Source organism: Corticium candelabrum, chromosome 3 (assembly GCF_963422355.1).
Source record: "Corticium candelabrum chromosome 3, ooCorCand1.1, whole genome shotgun sequence".
NCBI lineage: Eukaryota > Metazoa > Porifera > Homoscleromorpha > Homosclerophorida > Plakinidae > Corticium > Corticium candelabrum.
This window is the reverse complement of record NC_085087.1, coordinates 893,008-912,416: the sequence shown is the minus strand read 5'-3', so window position 1 is coordinate 912,416 and position 19,409 is coordinate 893,008. Positions and strand designations below refer to the sequence as shown.

Genomic DNA, 19,409 nt, shown 5'->3' with positions numbered 1-19,409 from the left:
ATTCATGAAAACATATTAAGTCAAAGCAGTTGTTAAATTATCTAGACTGCTGCTTTTTGAGACCTAGTTGACATGAGAGTACGGCTAGATATTCGTTTGATAATAGTCTCTTTTTCCCCATTATTGACACCTACACTTGCTGTAGACAAATAGCTGTAGGATCAGAGAAGATAGGTTACAAAGTCATTTCTTATTGTAGTACGTTGTGTTTGGTAAAGGCATGCTTATGGAATCATGCCTAGTACATTGAAAAGTACGCTCAAGGTAGCGAGAACAGTTGTTTGATAATGGTACCCTAGTCCATGTAGGATTTCTAGATTACATGGCTGCTATTAACAGCAATAGTACACTAGAATTAAAATCATTTCTGCAAAAATAAGGAGCAATGTAGGAATTGCACAAATGCAGTTGAAACATGTTGTACATTGGGGTATCAATGACGTCATCCAGTCTTTCCAACCCACACAGACAATTGAAATTTACTAGCCATTGGTACTTTCTAGAATATAGAAGCACTACAGAGCAAACCTTTTGTGTGCCATAGCTTTGCAGCTTGATTCATGTCAACCATATTAAACATATGGAACACATATTTGGTCATGTGTTATGTGGTTGCCTAGCAGGTTGTCGAACTGGTCGTAGGTCAAGTGACCAGCCTGCACTACTATACCTAAGCATTTCACGCCTCAGGTAACAACAAATGGTAGGGCACTTTGCATGTAACAAAGTAGAGATATGTGTGTCAAGGAAAAGAATCACCCTTCTATTCCAAATGCTGATACGTAACAGAAATAGACTTTAAAAGTAATCCAAACAACCTTAATATATGTAGTATACTATAATTAGGTGTTGATGCTAACTAACTGTGGCTGAGTTACTTCAGTAAATGAGGTGGTATAACCAATCAAAGTGATTTTTGGGCACTTGTGTGAAATAAATTATAAACCTTAATTCTGTCTGCATGTTGTAACTGATTTGAGGACTTCGCTTCATGACTACGTATCTAGCCGAGAATGGGGTGAAGTTAATGATCACATTCAGAACACATAGAAACAACTACATCAATGTGAAACATTGTTGTGATGGCCAAAATTCTAGATCTGTACCCCAAGTTGTCAACGAACTTGTTCTCAAATAAAGAAGGCTGTGTTTCATGGTCTTTGCTTCAAGTCACTTTGAAATGTAAGGACTTGAGCCATATAATTAACAATGGTTACCTGGACCAGTTTGTGATTGCTCTCCATTCCTGTCAATTCCTTTGCAAATGATAGGCAGGTTTTGTCTCCACACACTGCATTTCTAGTGTGAATGTAAATGTCTGCACAAGAAACAATACTGATGGTAAAGTCCAGTCTTGTTTTAGTGCAGACATTATGTAAAACTGCTAAGGCCTGTTTCTTCTATTCTTTATAGCTTAAAGAGCCAGTGACATGAATTGTGCCTTGCTCTTCTCAGAGAAGTTCTACTTCTTGTGGAGTGTATTGTCCAGAGATTGAGGTTGAGGTGCTCAGATGAGTCTTGGTTTCTGTGCCAGAATCCTATTGACAGCTAGTACTATATACTAGTATATACTGATGTTTGCACAGCGACTTTCTGTGCACTATCATTGTCATTGCGGTCTGATGTCTGCTATTTGTTGAGATGAAACTCTACCCTCTAGCTGCGCTTGTTGAACAGTACTGGAAAGTTTTAGTTCTGTCTGACACTCAGTTGTTCATTTAGCCTTTCCACTCACAATGCTTTGACTTCAGAAAGATAATCATGAGCAAGTCTGGTGTGTGTAAGGGTTGCAGGCAATTGAACTCTTGGAGACATTCAGTCTGATTGTATCAAAATAAGTCAGATGTACACTTCAGCCAATGCTCTCAAATGAGAAAAAGCAATGTACACCGCTCTTGGGCAAAATACTGTGTTGGAGAGATCCATGGCAACTTGTGTCAATGTTTCTATGCAACATGACTCTGTATGGCTTTAACAGCAAAACCGAGCTCCTGGCGTCAAGTTGCAATCCTTATTTATTTATTTATTCTAACTTTGGATTGCATCCTTTCATCTATGCGTTAAGGTGGTTTCATAATTTTGTCTTTAAACTTGCTCAAAGGTAGGAGAACTTAGATAGTTCAGCATTTGTTTGTTTAATTCTTCACAAGCTTATCTGTGAAAAGTAGACAGACAGATGAGTAGCCTGATTCAAGAGGCTGTGTGAATTTGTCCAATGCAGAACAGTTAATCGCTCTTTATGTTTGTAATTTTCCTCTGCAAATTCTATCCTCTAGTACAGTAGGGAATTGTTGGTCTGGATTTTGATGGTAGTTAATTGTTGGTTCATTGTAAATAATGGTGTCCTTCCTGATTTTACTGATGTAATGCAACCGAATTTGCATACAATTGCTTTAACACTAAACCTCACAAAGACAAGTGCTCTGTTTACTGGAGGCAGTCGTAGCAAGTCTCCTATGGAGAGGATGTTTGTTGAATTGAACCATTTGTCAGATGTAAGGACCTCATCAAGACACAAATGTATATAGCAGGGCTCGAAAAATCGGTCCAACTAGTCGTCGTCATTTGCCGAGTTTGCAAAAATTTTAGGTTCAAATTTTTAGTCTATGAAATCATGTTGATACCAATCATGGTGTTTAGTGGTATGCCGCCATTTTATACGGTCTTCTAGAATTCAGTGCAGTGCAAGCATACAGTGCAGTATTCCCACAAGGGCATGCAACCGACACACACATTACCGCGGAGCCAATGGATACGACATGCTAGATTTTACAGAGCTAGACATATTCATGGAGGCAAGGAAGACAATAGTGATAGCATTAGCGATTAAACGCATACCATCTTTCTTTGTCAAAACAAGGCAGGGTTTAAGCCAGACTTCCACATCACATTGCGGAAGTTGTTCATTTCTTGCTACTAAAATCATATCTACCTATTTCAACCTACAGGATTTACCATTGTCAAACTCATGCCTTTACTTTGTCGGAATCCTGAGATGGCTCTTGCATGCCCAATTTCATTATCCGGGATATGAGCAGTTTGTCAACGTACGGCGCGCTGCTGGCGGTACTACTCATACATGTCATTGTATGACAAATGTCCGAATGTGAGCGTCAAAGCAACACATGTTTCAGTACAGTACATTTATCCGCCTGCATACCATGAAAGCTATTACAAACTAGCGTTGGTCTGCTCTAGTCGTCATTTGACGACCTAGACTAGAATGTTAGTCGTCAGTTGTAAAATTTAACTCGTCAAATGACGACTTGACGACCTACATTTCGAGCCCGGATATAGGCTAGATTTAGATTTGATAGCATGGACACATCATCAACAATGACCAACTTTAAATCGCACTGTTTTTCTCACGACCTTTTGTGAATCCCCTCGGAAGTCTCGGAAGCCAGCAGCTCTTCTTTCATGTTCTTGGGTGTTGGAATAATTAATGTATGGTGACTTGCCCAAAGTTAAAAGCAGCTAACTCTATTGAAGCTACAGCACAACAGGTGACAGAAATTTTCATGTCATTTCAGAGAACTTTTGAACATGATCTCAAATGTCTTCCAATCAGAAAAGACTTGCTAGTTTCTTTTACACCACTTACAAACAGCAAAACTACATTTTTGTAATGTTTCTTCATTAAAGGAAACTAGTTCAGGTTATTTTACATATATTGCCAAGTTTTAAGGACAGATGTCTTGTAAATTTAGAGTTATCCTTACTGAAAATAAGCAAGATAGAAGAACCAAAATTAGTCACACAACCCTATATTGACAACAATTTTTTCTTGTTTTGTGCTTGGCTTTACAAATCTGAAGTACTGTGTAAATCTAAAGTACTTCAACATAAACAAGTCTTACACTTCTAATTACATCTTTCTAGAGAAGAGTAGAATTCAAGAATTAATTTTGTGTAGGCTCTGTTATGGGGAGGTGTAAAATCTGGTTCCATTTCCAAATTTGGCCAATCCCTACATAATATGTAAGGTACTGTCACCCAGTGATATATCCACCTTCAGACAATACCTACTCCAAGTAGCCTCGCAAGTCAAGCTCTTCCACGCAGTTACTGAGCTAAACACACGCGAATCACATGAGGAGGAGGAGGAGCTTTTACGGAATTGCTGGAGTAATGCACTGGAGTAATTCCGGCAAAAGCTCCTCTTCCTCGTGTGATTCATGTGCGGTTAGCTCAGCGACTGCACGGAAGAGCCTGTCTTGCGAGGTTACACGCCGAGTACTGCACCACTAACTTACTGTTTATTTGTCTAAGATTGAATCTGAATGAAAGCTTGGCACTAAATTGGCAAATGTTTGAGACGATGGGATATTTTACCTTGTAAGGAATGAATAGCAGCGACCTTCCTGCAGTGTGTACTAGTAGTTCTTGAGCTCTTATACCGCTTTCACACTAGCAACTTTAGAACCAAGTTGGACCAGAAGGAAGTTTCTTCAAGATTGTTGTTACTGTACTCTACTAAGACTACTTGATAAAGGCCTCATTTGATGCCAATTTTGGCCATGTGGATCAAATTTTTAGTATATGTGGCATGGTATATTTATTTGGTCAGTATCTACTGTATGAGCAAACGTAGCAACGTGCAACTGTTTAGCTAATGACACGTAGGAATGAGCAACAACTCTGTTGTATGGTGTCACTACAAAAGATGAGAACTGTTTGATAAAATTAGAAAACATCTGCGAACAACAATACCAACTACTAATGGATACTACACAACAATCAACACCAATCATACTACAACAAAGCAATAGACCACTAAACTGCATGGTATCACAACTACTATGATCTGTAGCAGCTACTTGCAGTTCAAAGTTGTGATAAATCTCACCTGAACACTAATTTTTTAGACCTTTATCACTTGCTTAGAAATTTTGCATGTTTGCAAAGAGATGTAGGCATAGGAGATTGGATAGTGTGTGTGTGTGTGTGTGTGTGTGTGTGTGTGTGTGTGCGTGTGTGTGTGTGTGTGTGTGTGTGTGTGTGTGTGTGTGTGTGTGTGTGTGTGTGTTGTAGCTGTTGCACTTGTTGACATCTAAACTGCAGATGGTACACCCACACTAAGTACTGCTCAACTAGCATAGAGTCATCTGCATGTTATTATACGTAATATTGTAGTGTTGCATGTACCTGGTTCTCAACTGTATGTTCTACACTCAACTTATTAGAGGTATGGTATAGCAAATAGATTGCTAGTGGGGTGGATCAACACTGATTCAACAGAAGAATTTGTTATTAGTCTACTTTTAAAATGTTATGAAAGTTATGAATGATGCGTGTATAATGCTATGTTCTGCAGCAGGCCTGGAATTGGTAGGTGGAAAGACAACTTGAGGTCTGTGAACCCACCAATGAGACCAACAGTGCGCTCCAAAGCAAGATCATGGAAAGTCAACAAACTTTAAGAGACATCTGAGCTTACTGTAAAGAAGCCTTATTGTTTACAAATACAATTAATATTTCTTTTGTCACTGATGATGGATTGTGCTTCTGCATGTCTGTACATTTATAGATGTATGTACAATAGGAAAAGTGTTAAATTGCCACACAGCTCTATTCTACGCCGTTGTAGTCTATACCCATTTGCTGGAGTGTTCATGTCCTCAGATCAGATAAAATGCTATTTCACCATGATGACTTGGTGCTAAACCAGTTTACAGGAAAGGATGTTGATCTGCTTTGGGAATTATTTATGCATCCATGCATGCAGCATGACCAAGCCAATTAACGTAGATGATATCTAATATGGTGGTTCTTTCTGGTGTATACAGATAATAGGAATGTGTGTATTACAACTAATAATTTTCTGATTGTCTATGTGTGATTACGTAAATCCTAGATAAGGATGATATCTATACTGTACAGAAAGTTGGCAATTGGTTGGAAGAAGCTAGTGAATTTACAGCAACTATAGTGTTTATATATATATATATATATATTATAGTGCAATGCATAGTAAGTTGTGTTGGTAAGCAAACAGCAGCAAGTCATCTAGGGTAGGGAAATTAATTGAAGATTGAGACTATGATCTAGGATTACTATTTTTCTTATACACAACGAACAAGAACACATTTTTATTATATTTAAATTGTGTGTGTGTGTGTGTGTGTGTGTGTGTGTGTGTGTGTGTGTGTGTGTGTGTGTGTGTGTGTGTGTGTGTGTGTGTGTGTGTGTCTATGTGACTTTTAAATGTACAGTTTTGTATGTCCTTTGTTTTAACTGTGGAATATACTGTATGCCTTCAGTAGGCGTGAAGAAATTCATACATACGAGTACCATATTATAATATATTTTTATATCATACAGAAATTGCCATCCATCAATTGATCTTAGACACAAATTCAAAAGAGTCTAGTGTTTTGAGTGTGGGGGAGGTTGCATTGGCTATTGTGTGCCCATCAAAAAAGCACCAAAGGCAGATCAGGTTCCCAACAGCCACAGAAGCAACATTTCTCAGACATGAGATACACCAAATTTGGTGTCCGAGAAATGTTGCTTCTGTGGCTGTTGGGAACTCGCTCTGCCTTGGTGCTTTTTTGATGGACACACAATAGCCTATGCAACTCCCCCACACTCAAAACACTAGACCTTTTTTGGAATCTGTGTCTAACATCGATCAATGGATGGCAATTTCTGTATGATATAAAATGATATTATAGTATCGTACTCGTATGTATGAATTATTTTATGCCTACTGAAGGCGTACAGTATATTTCACAGTTAAATAAGGACATACAAAACTGTACATTTAAAATTCACACACACACACACACACACACACACACACACACACACACACAATTTAAATATTATATAAATGATTTCTTGCTTATTGTGTCCGAGAAAATAGTGATGCTAGATCACAGTCTCAATCTTCAATTAATTTCCCTACCTTAGATGACTTGCTGCTGCTTGCTTACAACCATCCCTGTTACTAACGCAACTTAGTATGCATTATATAAACACTATAGTTGCTGTAAACTCACTAGCTTCTTTCAACCACTCGCCAACTTTCTGTACAGTATAGATATCTAGGAATTACGTAATCACACATGGACAATCAGAAAATTATTAGTTGTAATACACACATTCCTATTATCTGTATACACCAGAGAGGACCACCATGTTAGATTGAGCACATTGGAAGAGTCTACAATATCATAGTGTTGTCAGCCACGTACCATACAGCCAAGCGTTCTAGCTAGATAGCTAAATTGAGCAAGAGCTAGATTAGGGTAAGTGTCTAGCTAGTGAACAGAATGTCTAGTGAACATGCAGATAGTCGCCGTGAACAGAACAATCTCTTGCAGTAAACAGGGTAGTTGCGCATGAACAGACTAGTCGCCGTAAACAGAATAGTCCCTGCTATAGCGGAGACTAGCCTGTTTACTGGGGACTTTTCTGTTCACGTGAACAGAATAGTCGACAATGAACAGAATACTCCGTGAACAGAACAGTGGCTAGAACAGTCGCTCGTGAACAGAATACATAGTCGCTGTGAATAGAATAGTTGTAGTCGCCGTGAACAGAATAGTCGCTGTGAACAGGATAGTCGCCGTGAACAGGATAGTCGCCCGTGAACAGGATAGTTGCCGTGAACAGGATAGCCACCTGTGAACAGGATAGTCGCCATGAACACTGGCTAGTGTGAACATGCAGAATTGTCGCCATGAACAGAATAGTCCCGCTAGGGTGGGTTCAAATTGCATGAACAAAATAGTCCTGGTGAACAGAATAGAAGCAACTATGAACAGAATAGTTCCCGTGAACAGAATAGTCCCTGTACAGAAGACAAAGAACACTTTATTTACTGCCAGGCTTATGTGAGTCTGGGGACGAGGGTATAGAACATTACCTATTCATGCAGCGTCACTCTTATGATCAAACATTTAAATGTCAATTTGTAATTTTTATCAACATATATGCGCACATGTTTGTAACTTAATTTATCACTTTCTAGACAATTAATCTCGTTTAGTGCGACGTTCAAAGTACCAGCTATTTCTGCCTACTAGAGCCGAAACTACAAGCAGTGACGCTATCTAGACAAATCTAACTACCGAATGCATGAAATTAAAGCTGTTAATTGAACAAGCACTATAGCTCTATAGTCTACAGCGCAAACCCTCCACGTGCCATAGCCTAGCTAAAATTTTAGTTTGCAGCTTGAATGTAACTGGCGAGCAAAGCAAGCCTCTCTCTTGTCATGTCGAGTTATATTTTATTTATAATTTATGTATAATTTATTTATACATTGGCAGTTATCTAGCCGTGACCAGCTACTTTGTTACGGATGCTATTTTTCCGGCAGTCTTTGCTGATTGTACTTATAAAAAAGTCTGTCCCAGCTAACTTCAACCCCAGAACCCACTTGTGGGGAGGGCATTTTGTAACTAGATTAATCTCGAACTGTACGTGTACTAGCTGTAACACCGTACCAACTGCCAACTGCTCGTTCCACTGACCGTAGACAGGATAGAAGCGGACGCTACCGCCTGTCTAAACGCCAGTAAGGCTGTCGGACCTTGGTGCTCCCGCCCCACTAGTCGCTTTGCTCCCCCTCACTCTAGAGCCTCCATTCAAACCAATGGGAACAGCACGGAAGTCATCAAATTCCTAGGTGTCAATATTGACACTGTTGAATGCACTGCATACAACAAATTATGTACTATTTATTGCGAAGTTATTTCCTGTGTGCAATTAACTAATATGCAATTAATAATACAATTAGAAAAGTGCAAAATACTCAGGTAATTTAATTATATTTTACTACTACAAAATATTTATTAACAGATAAACAAAATACAATTAAAGTGACAGCATATGGTATGTGTGTGTACAATATTATCTAGTTGGCATATACATGTACATGAAATCATTTAATGCATGGAATATGATGGATGATGATGATGACATATTCATAATTCTGCTGGTTGTTCTATTATTGAGATAATCTATATTTAGAGCTATCATTGGTTTAAATTAAATTATGTTAATTATTTAAGTTGAGCTAATGACTCTTAGGTAAGTTGATGGTATCACTGTATCAGTCATGGTGTTGTTGACACTTAAAGGTGTATACATTGGATGTGCTTTTTGCCAACTGGCATTTTATATTTCAGACTACACACTAGGGCATTGGTTGTTACATGGTTGGGGACATGAATGACAGTTATATAATTAGATACTGTGTGTGTACATGCGTGCGTCCGTGCGTGTGTGTGTGTGTGGAAATACAAATGGTTGCCAATTCTTGAAACACTTCCTGCTATATGTTGCTGAGAAAAAGAAACCAACATTTCTTTATATGGAGCCAAGATCATTTTAGTCTGGGAATCAACAAACTCATTGTCTTGTCTGCATGGCTAGCACAAAGACCAACTTTAAATTCTGTTTGTCTGTCCCACTGTATACTGTCTGTTTGCCTGTCTGTCTGTCTTTCTATATATGTCCATAAATGAAGTTTGATACAATATAGCAAGCAAGGCTAGGTATGTAGTTCACACTGTCCAACTGCTATATACAACTTGCAAATTAACTAAAGGGACATAAATGCCACTGTCTATCTGTCTACCTGTCTGTCTATTTTATTGACTCTATTAATCAGTGAATATTGACTTCGAGTCGTGTCTTTAGATCATTGGCTTTATACCATCTCTTGCAACGTCCTGTAAAGGAATAGTTTTGTTGCTCATCTTCAGCTTCTGACTTTATTGATTATGCAACGATTTACTTATATTAAAGACCCCACTTGACACCTGGTTATGTTTCTACATGTATTGACATAGATCCATATCAGCATGGCAGAAATCTACTGTTTTTATATCGATCAATATTGATTGTATATATCAATCAATTTTGACTGTATAAATCAATCAATATACTAATTGATTTCACGGTCTATACGTGTATATTGATTGATTTATACAGTCAATATTCATTAATTAATACAGTCAATATTGATTGATCAATTTATACATTCAATATTGATAGATATGTACAGTCAATATTGATCAATTTATACAGTCAATGTTCATTGATTAATACAGTCAATAAAAACAGACAGACAAGTTGTATTTAGCAGTTGGACAGTGCGAACTATACTTAGCCTTGCTTGCTATATTCCTGTATGTAACTTAATTCATTTATGAACATATAGGGAAAGACAGACAGACAGGCAAACAGACAGTATACAGTAGGACGGACAAACAGAATTTAAAGTTGGACTCTGTGCTGGCCATGCAGTCGAGACAATGATTTTGTTGATTCCCAGACTAAATGATCTTGGCTCTATAGAGAGAAATGTTGGTCCAGTAACATCTAGCAGAAATGTTTCTCAAGAATTGGCAACCATTTGCATTTTCACACGGAATGTTGAGGGAAGGTTCAGGTCTGGCTACGCAAGACTACCGCTACTCGGACGCGCTGATGAACCCCATTTGATGCGTGTGGCCATTTTGGCGCAGCCGCGGGACTGGACCTCAAGTCCACACGTACCCTTATATACTGAGGGATGTTCTGCCTAGTCCATACGCCCCCAGTCAAAGACCAGGTACTCATTTATACTCCTGAGTCGAGAGAGGCAATTGTGCGTGAATATATTGCTCAAGGAAAGTACGTCTGTACACATACGCAAACCTGAAACCTCAACGTCCCGGATGTTTGTATTCTCCAAATGCAACTCTCAACCAACTGAGCTACGAACGCCACACACACCAGTATCTAATTATATAACTGTCATTCATGTCACCAACCATATATTATATAACAACCAATGCCATAGTGTGTAGTCTGAAATATAGAATGCCAGTTGGCAAAAACCATATCCAATGTATACACCTATAAGTGTCAACAACGCAATGACTGATACAGTGATGCCATCAACTTAAATAGGAGTTATTAGCTTAATAATTTAATTTAAACCAATGCTAGATCTAAATAGATTACCTCAATAATAGCTGAGTGACAACCAGCAGAATTATGAATATGTCATCATCAGCCATCATATTCTATGCATTAGTAATTTGTTATGTTGTTTGCATTAAATGATGTCATGTACACGTGTTTATACCAACTAGATAATATTGTACACACACACATCATATGCTGTCACTTTAATTGTATAGTGTTTACATGTTAATAAATCTTGTATAGTTGTTGTGAAATATAATTAAATTACCTCGGTATTTTGCACTTATTTAATTGTATTTATTATTATCAATTGTATATTATTTAATTAATTGCACACGGAGAAATAACTTTGCAATAAATAGTACACAATTTGTTGTATGCAGCGCATGCAACAGTGTCGCTATTGACTCCTATAGCTCCTACTCGTAGCTATAGTAGGCGCACACGGCTAGATAACCACTACCTTACAGCAAAACAGAGAGATGAATCGACCTAGCGACGATACCAGATGACTGCAATTTTGACTCGAGCTCCGCAAGACATGCACTAAATTGAATCAAGGGTTCCCTTTCGAAGGGTCGACTCTACTATAATTTTTGGCGAGAAGAGCGAAATGACTCTCGGACTTTGCTCCCGTACGCGGCTAACAATTCTAGGGAGCAAATTCCGCCTCAAGCACCTCCTCTCACGTGCGAGGAGGCGACCAGCACGCGAGGTCGCGCCAGTGAACCGGAAGGCTTGGCTCATGAGGCTACCCACGGCTCCAGCCACACACTTTTGTACGTGTACACGCGTTCAATGATTTTATTTAACTTAAATTAATGTGGGTGTGCAGCACCTGCATGCATGCAGCTATACATCTTGCTCTTTGTAACAAATCTGCCCATATACATATATACATGTAGTACATACAACTTCCCTGAATCTGCCCTCTGGGCTCAGAAATGAAAATGAAACTGAACCAACTATTCAGTTGAAACTTAATTAAGTCACCAAGGTGACAGCTCAGTCAGGACCTCTCCAAACTCTATAATAATAGTCTGTTGTGAAAAAACAAGCTTCACTAGTATTAAAGACATAATAATCTTTCACTTTGATATACACTGTAACTGAAACATCAATCCGGCCATGGTTTCTCAAAAGAAAAGCCCTTGTCTTCATAGAGTTTACCAGCAGGTCATGCGTAGTAAGTGGCTGGGAAAGATGAAGTCTGACATGAAGGTTGCCAGTAAGATGAGTAAGGATGACTGTTCATAGGTACTGAGGGAAGGGAGGTGGTGTAGCTATAAGAAGATAAAGGCTGTTGCAATTGCTGGTGGGAGAACATGTTCACTACATCACTGTTGTATCGAGCTTGCAGCTCTGCTGCTGAACATCCTAGTAGTGATTCCAGATCACAAACAAACTTGTAAACGTAACGTTTCCCTGGAACTTTGTGGATGATGTTTTTGTCATAATAATATCGAAGTCCTCTACTAAGCTTCTCGTAATTCATCTTGGGTTTGTTTTTCCGCTTTCCCCATCTCTGAGCAACCAGTTCAGGATCAGTCAGTTTGAATTCCCATTCCCGTCCTGTCCACACAATACAGTCCATGTTCTTTTTGTCAGTCAAGAGTTCCAAAAGAAATTGCCAAAGTTGAATCGGACCACTACTTTCTGTGTACGCAGCAGTCATAGCAGCCTGTACCGACATAGAAGGACCAGGGGGAGCTGGAGATGCACACGGTGAGACTCGAGGTGAGCTGAGCCCAGATTGACAAGAGCTACCACATGAAGTAGGGCTAGGAACTGCAAACAAAATGCCCAATTGGAAACAGTTTCACATCAACAATCATAAGTTCCACATTTACCTTGTCTGTAAGGAGGAGGAAGAAGATTTGTTCTGGTTGCTGTGGATGGAGATGACCTGTCTTCATACTGTAATAGATCATCATTGGATGGAGACTTGGGTGGTGTCTCGGGACTGTAAGATGGTGCTGGAGGTTGCAACTGACCGCCCACAGCAGCAGAGTGTGCACTAACTGTGATTTCAGGAACCAACGTTTGTACCAGTTGATCTATCTCATCAGCACTGCTGTATGGTTGACTAACAGATGAAGCGCTTGCTATAATCAAAATTCAATTAGACAGTGTCAATCTGTTTCTGGCAAGCTAAAGAAACACAGACTACTACAAAATAAGGAGTAAAATTAGGCAAACGGATGCCTTCTTCCTAAAATACATTGATTATGATATCATAGCTCACCTGAGCGAAGGTGCTGGATGTGCGCATACAAAATATCTCCCATAAACTGTGGAGTCCGCCTGAGAAAATCTTGTTGCGACATCGCACACAAAGTTGGACCGTCTACTCTGAAGTTGTCTCGTTCGATGCGTTCCAAGTGAAATTCGTGTATAGCCCAGGCCAGCCAGATCTGAACTTCGGAAACAGACCACTTCATTGGATCTGAAAAGTTCCAACAGAACAGTTTCGTCAATTTCAACCAGTAACTTTGAGCACACAACGACTTTAGCTTAGATTTTCGATGTCACGAGCAAATTACAGAGATGCAAGGCCGAATGATATTAATTTACTAGAGTAGCGAGTACTGTACCTTGCTCCATGCCGACTCGTTCACGCTCGTACGTAAAGTTGTCGCATAACATCCTGACGAGGTAATCCAAATCGCCCACTTGCGAATGACGAGCTCGGGGCTCGTAGCCGAATCTGCTCAATAGCCCGTCGGTGTACATTGTCGGTGTGTGGTGTCCTGAAATCGAAACGAAAATGATGAAACTGACAATAAGCAAGTGACAACACACGCGATATGTGACAACACGCGGCAGTGACCGATTCGCTTTCCGGGCTTCGTCGCACGTAATGGAAAAGAAGCCGAAAGACGGCGACCACGAGTACCAACACGTATGCTGGCACACTTCCATTGAAGCCATTGTCGCAATCTCGCCACCTTCCACCCGCGTGTCGCCTAGGTGGGGATCCAGATAGCGAAGTCGCAAGCAGACAGACGACGACAGGGCAGGGCTTGAGGCACCGACTGTGGTTCTCACCTCGACTCACGTCCATTGTCACGCTGATCTGCGGGGCGCCCGAGCTCGAGATCCGACACGAGGCTGCGGGTAACGCCACCGCTCTAGTGGTCAGTGATACGTTGGCCGAACTAGCAGACAAGCCGTAAGTATGACAAGATCCAGCATGTTGCACACGGCTGGGAGAATCCATCTCAGATACGGTATACATGAACGCCTACAAATTTAAGACAACAAACACCATGAGACACAATCGACATGTGGAAATACGAGAGTAGATTGCACAGTAGGCATTTGAAAACAGGAAGGATCGGTGATTCCTCCTACCTTCTTGCTTCTAGCGACTTCCTATCGTTTGCAACCTAATGTTTCTACAACAGACAGATGTGCACAACTGAGCAGTTCTCTGTAAGGCTGCCCTGTCTTATCGGCGAGCCAACGTGGGACGGATTATCTCGAGGTCGTCACAATGACGTAACTTGGTGAGTGCGACGGCACGATTGCGGTTTGTGTCGAGACGTAAACTATTTAGGGAATCTGTGATGGTAACACCAGATAGACTGAATGTGTAGCCTATGGGCTGGACATTGCGGTGTTTGCTTAATTGGAGAAACACTAGACGCATTCATGCTAATTACTTACGTAAGAACTGCTCCATTGTAAACAACATGGCGGTGTACTTTTGACCCTAACGTGTTGCGTCACACGGTTCTCTGCCATTTACGGCAGACGCCGTGACGTTACGCCTACTTGCGGTTTTGGCACGTGACACCAACTTTCGACTGCCTTACGACACAATTCGATAAATCGACCAAAGCGAACAGTAACGTAGATTTGGCGAGGCTGGAAAAAAGGATGGCTGGCGCGGTCTGCTACCATCTTGCACTGATTGCTTCTGGTAAACAGACCCACCCACGAGCGTGGGCGTCAGCTGGCGGTACCAGATCATGTGATTGAATCTTCACTTCGTTTGCACTCAACATTTGCACTTTTGAAGGAACCAAATTAGCAACCGTCTGGATAAACGCTCAAGTGTTGTAGCGCTTGAATGTCTACTTCTCTGAAAGCATATGGTGTAGCAATTCTCCTATGTGTAGAGGATAGACAGCGAAACCCCAAGCGGCCCTACGACTACGATCTTGTTGTAGCTAACTGTCTTTGCGCTTTACTGTCTTTGCGCTTTGGTGAACTATAAGCAGAATCGTAAATGATCGTACTAGCTAGTGGAAAGCAAGATTATTTTTAGTGTCGTCTGCATCTCAGATTAGATCCTCACGTCTAGCTAACAAAACACCTCGTCGGTTTGAATGCCGAAGACTCTGGTGGTGTCTGTTGTCTGGCAGGAAGTCTGTCGTTCATTCATTGACACCCTTCTAGGCGCTAACGGCGCAGAAAGAAATAGAATACCAACGGAGAAACAACGACATCATTGACTCGACTCTGGATGGCATTTTCAGACGGTATACTACGGTACTACTGTAGTAGTTCATCTCATATTCTACAGCATATTTTAGTGCTTTCTCCTCCAAAATTACGCTTGGGTATTCCCCATCAACTTGACACGTGATTAATGCGGTTTGCGGTCTGCTGTATCAACCACGAGTGCGGTCTAAAACGACCACATCAAACATTTCACTCGTCAGAAGTTCACAAGAAGTACATCTAACCAATTGCTTACCACACTAAGTGGCACACTCACTTTCACACCACCACAATCACTCACAGGACCACACAATGGCGCGTATTAATGGCGGAGGGCGGTGACATACCAGAGCTACCGCGGCCTGTTTGCCAATGCATTTATATCATACCTGTCGTAGCAGACGAGCATGCCTGCACATACGTCGTCATCCGACTCTTGCAAACACGAAGTGGTGATCGAGAACTCTAGCTAGACCAATAGACAGAACGTCCATCAAGAAGTGACGTCCAAAGCAATCGAGGCAACTGTGGTTGGCATGCTTGACGCGTACACTTTGAAGAACTATTTTTACCAAGACAATGCTGCATATTAGTTTGTGAAGTGAAGCACGAAAGAGACTGCAGCACCCAACATCGCTTTTATGAAGAAGCAGAGAAACAGGTATTCTTAGGCCAGGAAGGCAGATAGCGCAAATGATTTACCGAGTAACGTGACGTCATTGATAAAGTAAATCACAGGCTATATTCAGAAACTGGGTGTAAAGGTCATCTCTATAACATGCAGCGTGCCATGTAAATGATAAATGATTACACTAAAACCCTGCTAATACCACCGCAAAACGAGTGTCATGTCGTTCAAGACTTGTTACCTAGGTACAAATTCACTACAAATTGCACCAATACTGTATCTAGTGTTGAGACTTTATTATATGGGAGGACATCATGTTGATGACCTAGGGCACAATTGCTTTGCTAAAAGCTTAGTGCAACCCCGTACATATTGGTGCAGTAGTAATTCTTTACCTAGACAAGATAAAAGAATAAATATATATGCAATATACATGTATTATGCCAATCTCTAGCTAGGGGTGATTGAAGCATGTCTAGGGAATGCCAACATATTATCAATGCTATGTTTGGTCACCTAATATATATATATATATATATATATATATATAAGAATTTCTGCAATAAGTCACATGACATTTTCAAAGTTTTTAATTAAACAACTTATTAAAACAAATGTGTGAAATTATGGTCATATAATACTAGATTGGTTTTACAACATTTCAATTTAGAGATAGAGGACGTACTAGTTGGGACATGCATACTTGAGTTGTTGATGTTTGGATGGGGAACGTTCATGTATGTAATATATAGTAGGAAACCACTTATCGGACACTTTTAGTTATACAACAGCACGGATTATCCGACGGTACATGGCTTGTCTGAACTGCTAGGCTGTGCACACGCTAGGATATACGATTCCTGTGTGTACAGTACTGAATCCGTGATCCACGTGTTATCAAATTAGATGTGAAGCTCTAGAAACGGTTCTTCAGTACCTGGAAGAACAACCTGAAGTTTTAGTAAGCACAATGGTCTTACTGAATGGGCTGCTGATGAAAACTACAGCAAGAAGAGCGAAAGCATTGATCCAGACTAAGATTAGTGGTTACTTTAAGTCTTGACAGTTCCCATTAGTGTTCTCCCTAGTCAAAGAAGTTATTCTGCAGTTGCTTTTCAAAATGCGTCAGTTATCGGGACGTTTTCAATTATCTGACGTTTTCAGTTATCTGACGTCCTTTTGGTCCCATGCTCGTCGGATAAGTGGTGTTCTACTGTGTGTGTATGTAGAGAGAGAGAGAGAGAGAGAGAGAGAGAGAGAGAGCAGTCAAAATGGCACACAGAAAACTAAGACTCATCAAAGTCTATAAGACCAAAGATACACTTTGAACTATTTTTCAAAATGGTAATTATTCGATTAGTAAAGTAATAAACTTACACACAAACCTATAGAAACTGCATGCATTTGACTATGGCAGGTTAGGGTTTTGCCAAAATCTCAATACACTATAGCACCACTTAGACTTCGTACAGAGCAATGACTTGATTAATTAAAGATCTTTGAATTATTCACTGACCTTTTTATCATTTAGGTATGTTTGCCTTTTGTAAAAAAGTTGAGGCAGACTATACTAATTGTATGCCTATAATAGTACAGTGTATGAAAGACTTAATTAATTAATTGACAATTAAGCAAATCTCACCTTGGGTATAGATACATGGAGTAGACCACTAACCGTCTTATACACAAGAATCTGGAAAGTCTAATATACCCAGCTCATGCATTCAGAGAAGTGGTCAGTCATTGTTGTGGCTTTCTGTGAAACTTAATTGTGCTGTGGACTAGCTTTCATGTATACAAACATTTCCTTTATGGGCAAGTATAGGATCGAGCGTGTAGTATAGATAGCTTAGAAGATGCTATTCATTCACAGTCACACCGCTATAGGATATTAATATCTGTGACTATAACGATAAAGAAAACATGCATTGTGTTGTATATGTCTACCTGTGGACATGCATGAAGAAATAGATATAATGTGTTCAGCATGAGTGTGATAACAACTTTACTATATATGCATATATGTCTGCATGGCAAAAGATTTTCCAGAACTACAAGCTTGGACTGAGTAGAACTACTATTCAACAAGCAAACTCTTTATGAAAACAATGCAGGTTTCTATAACGGATCTACTCCAACAAGGTGATCCCAAGGGTCCGCTGTTATTTCTATATCATAATCATATACTTGTAGTCTCCTTCTGCAACTCTAACATCTAGATGGTACTTTATTGGCTCACATGAAGCAGTTTCTTATCGAATTTATTTGCATGCAAAGGTCCTCAGTTTTGGTTTTTATAGCAACATCAATCAACAAGTGTGCATTTCTTGGCCTCTGGAGATCAATAATTTTTAAAGTTTAACACTTATATATGTATATATATATATATATATATATATATATAATAAGATTATCAGTAATCGTACCAATTCAGTCCATTCAATGACACATAAAAATATGTTGACCAAGTACTTGAAGCACAAGAAGAATTGATCAGTTTGGATTATCCCCAATTGAGCTTTATTATGCTCTTAAAAGAGAACTGATTTAGTCTGTGCAAAGTTAACCATCTCTTATGAATAATATGTAACATCAGATCATCATTGGCCAATTAATCATCGATCATGTCTGTCCAACTTATATAGTGTGGACGTTGCAAGTATACAATCAAACACTCATACGACCTATAGCTACCTCTTGTACAGTTGCGATGGAATGAGCTAGGCTACTCCCATGGACCTTGCTAGATGCAGAGACTGTGTAGAGAAGGAAATCAGTTGCATTTATACATGCACCAGTAGACGCTACCGTTTCTAATGATCCTGATAAATTGTGTGCATAAGCGAGACCTACAGATCTTCTATGATGCTCTGCGTGCATGCATGGTTAGTGATAAAGGATTAAGTCTGGGAATGAAGTACCTAAATGGAAGAGGAAGCTTAAGTGTGGAAAGCTATAGTTTGTTGGGTGGAACAGTGATTTGAAGGAGCTGAAAGACAATGCCAGGGCTGATTATGCACATATGCATGCATGCACTGGAGGTCAATCTGCTGGAAAACCTAGATTATATATTTACCTCAATGTGTAGATTTCGGAGACTATTCAACGCAAGCTGAGGTTGGTGAAAAAAACAAAGAGAGGTCTTCTTTAGAGAAGGTCTCTGACAATTTGGTTCAAAATGATCAGGCTGATTTCTGGAGAAGGATTAAATCAGGGATAAAACATATCTGATAAAACCATACTTCAGTATTGCACTGCATCCCTGAGACACGTACTCCTTTGTTCCCAGTCATGCAGTTTCTCACCTCATATATGTCCTATAGTGTGAAAGAGAAGTTGGGTGATGTCACAGACAAGAACAATTACAGATCGAGGGATTGCTAACTTTGTCATCAGTCTAGAG

General features: G+C 39.8%; 1 protein-coding gene across 1 annotated transcript; it reads right to left on the bottom strand.

Annotated features, from left to right (window-relative positions):
• Nucleotides 1-11,704: 11,704 nt before the first annotated feature.
• Nucleotides 11,705-14,440, bottom strand: LOC134177831 (protein C-ets-2-like). Its single transcript, XM_062644611.1, has 6 exons — nucleotides 14,284-14,440; nucleotides 13,978-14,173; nucleotides 13,524-13,679; nucleotides 13,175-13,375; nucleotides 12,780-13,034; nucleotides 11,705-12,717 (listed from the first exon to the last, which is right to left on the bottom strand). Exons 2-6 carry the CDS (start codon nucleotides 14,165-14,167, stop codon nucleotides 12,107-12,109), a joined length of 1,413 nt encoding a protein of 470 aa, XP_062500595.1. The 5' UTR covers nucleotides 14,168-14,173; nucleotides 14,284-14,440; the 3' UTR covers nucleotides 11,705-12,106.
• Nucleotides 14,441-19,409: the final 4,969 nt, after the last annotated feature.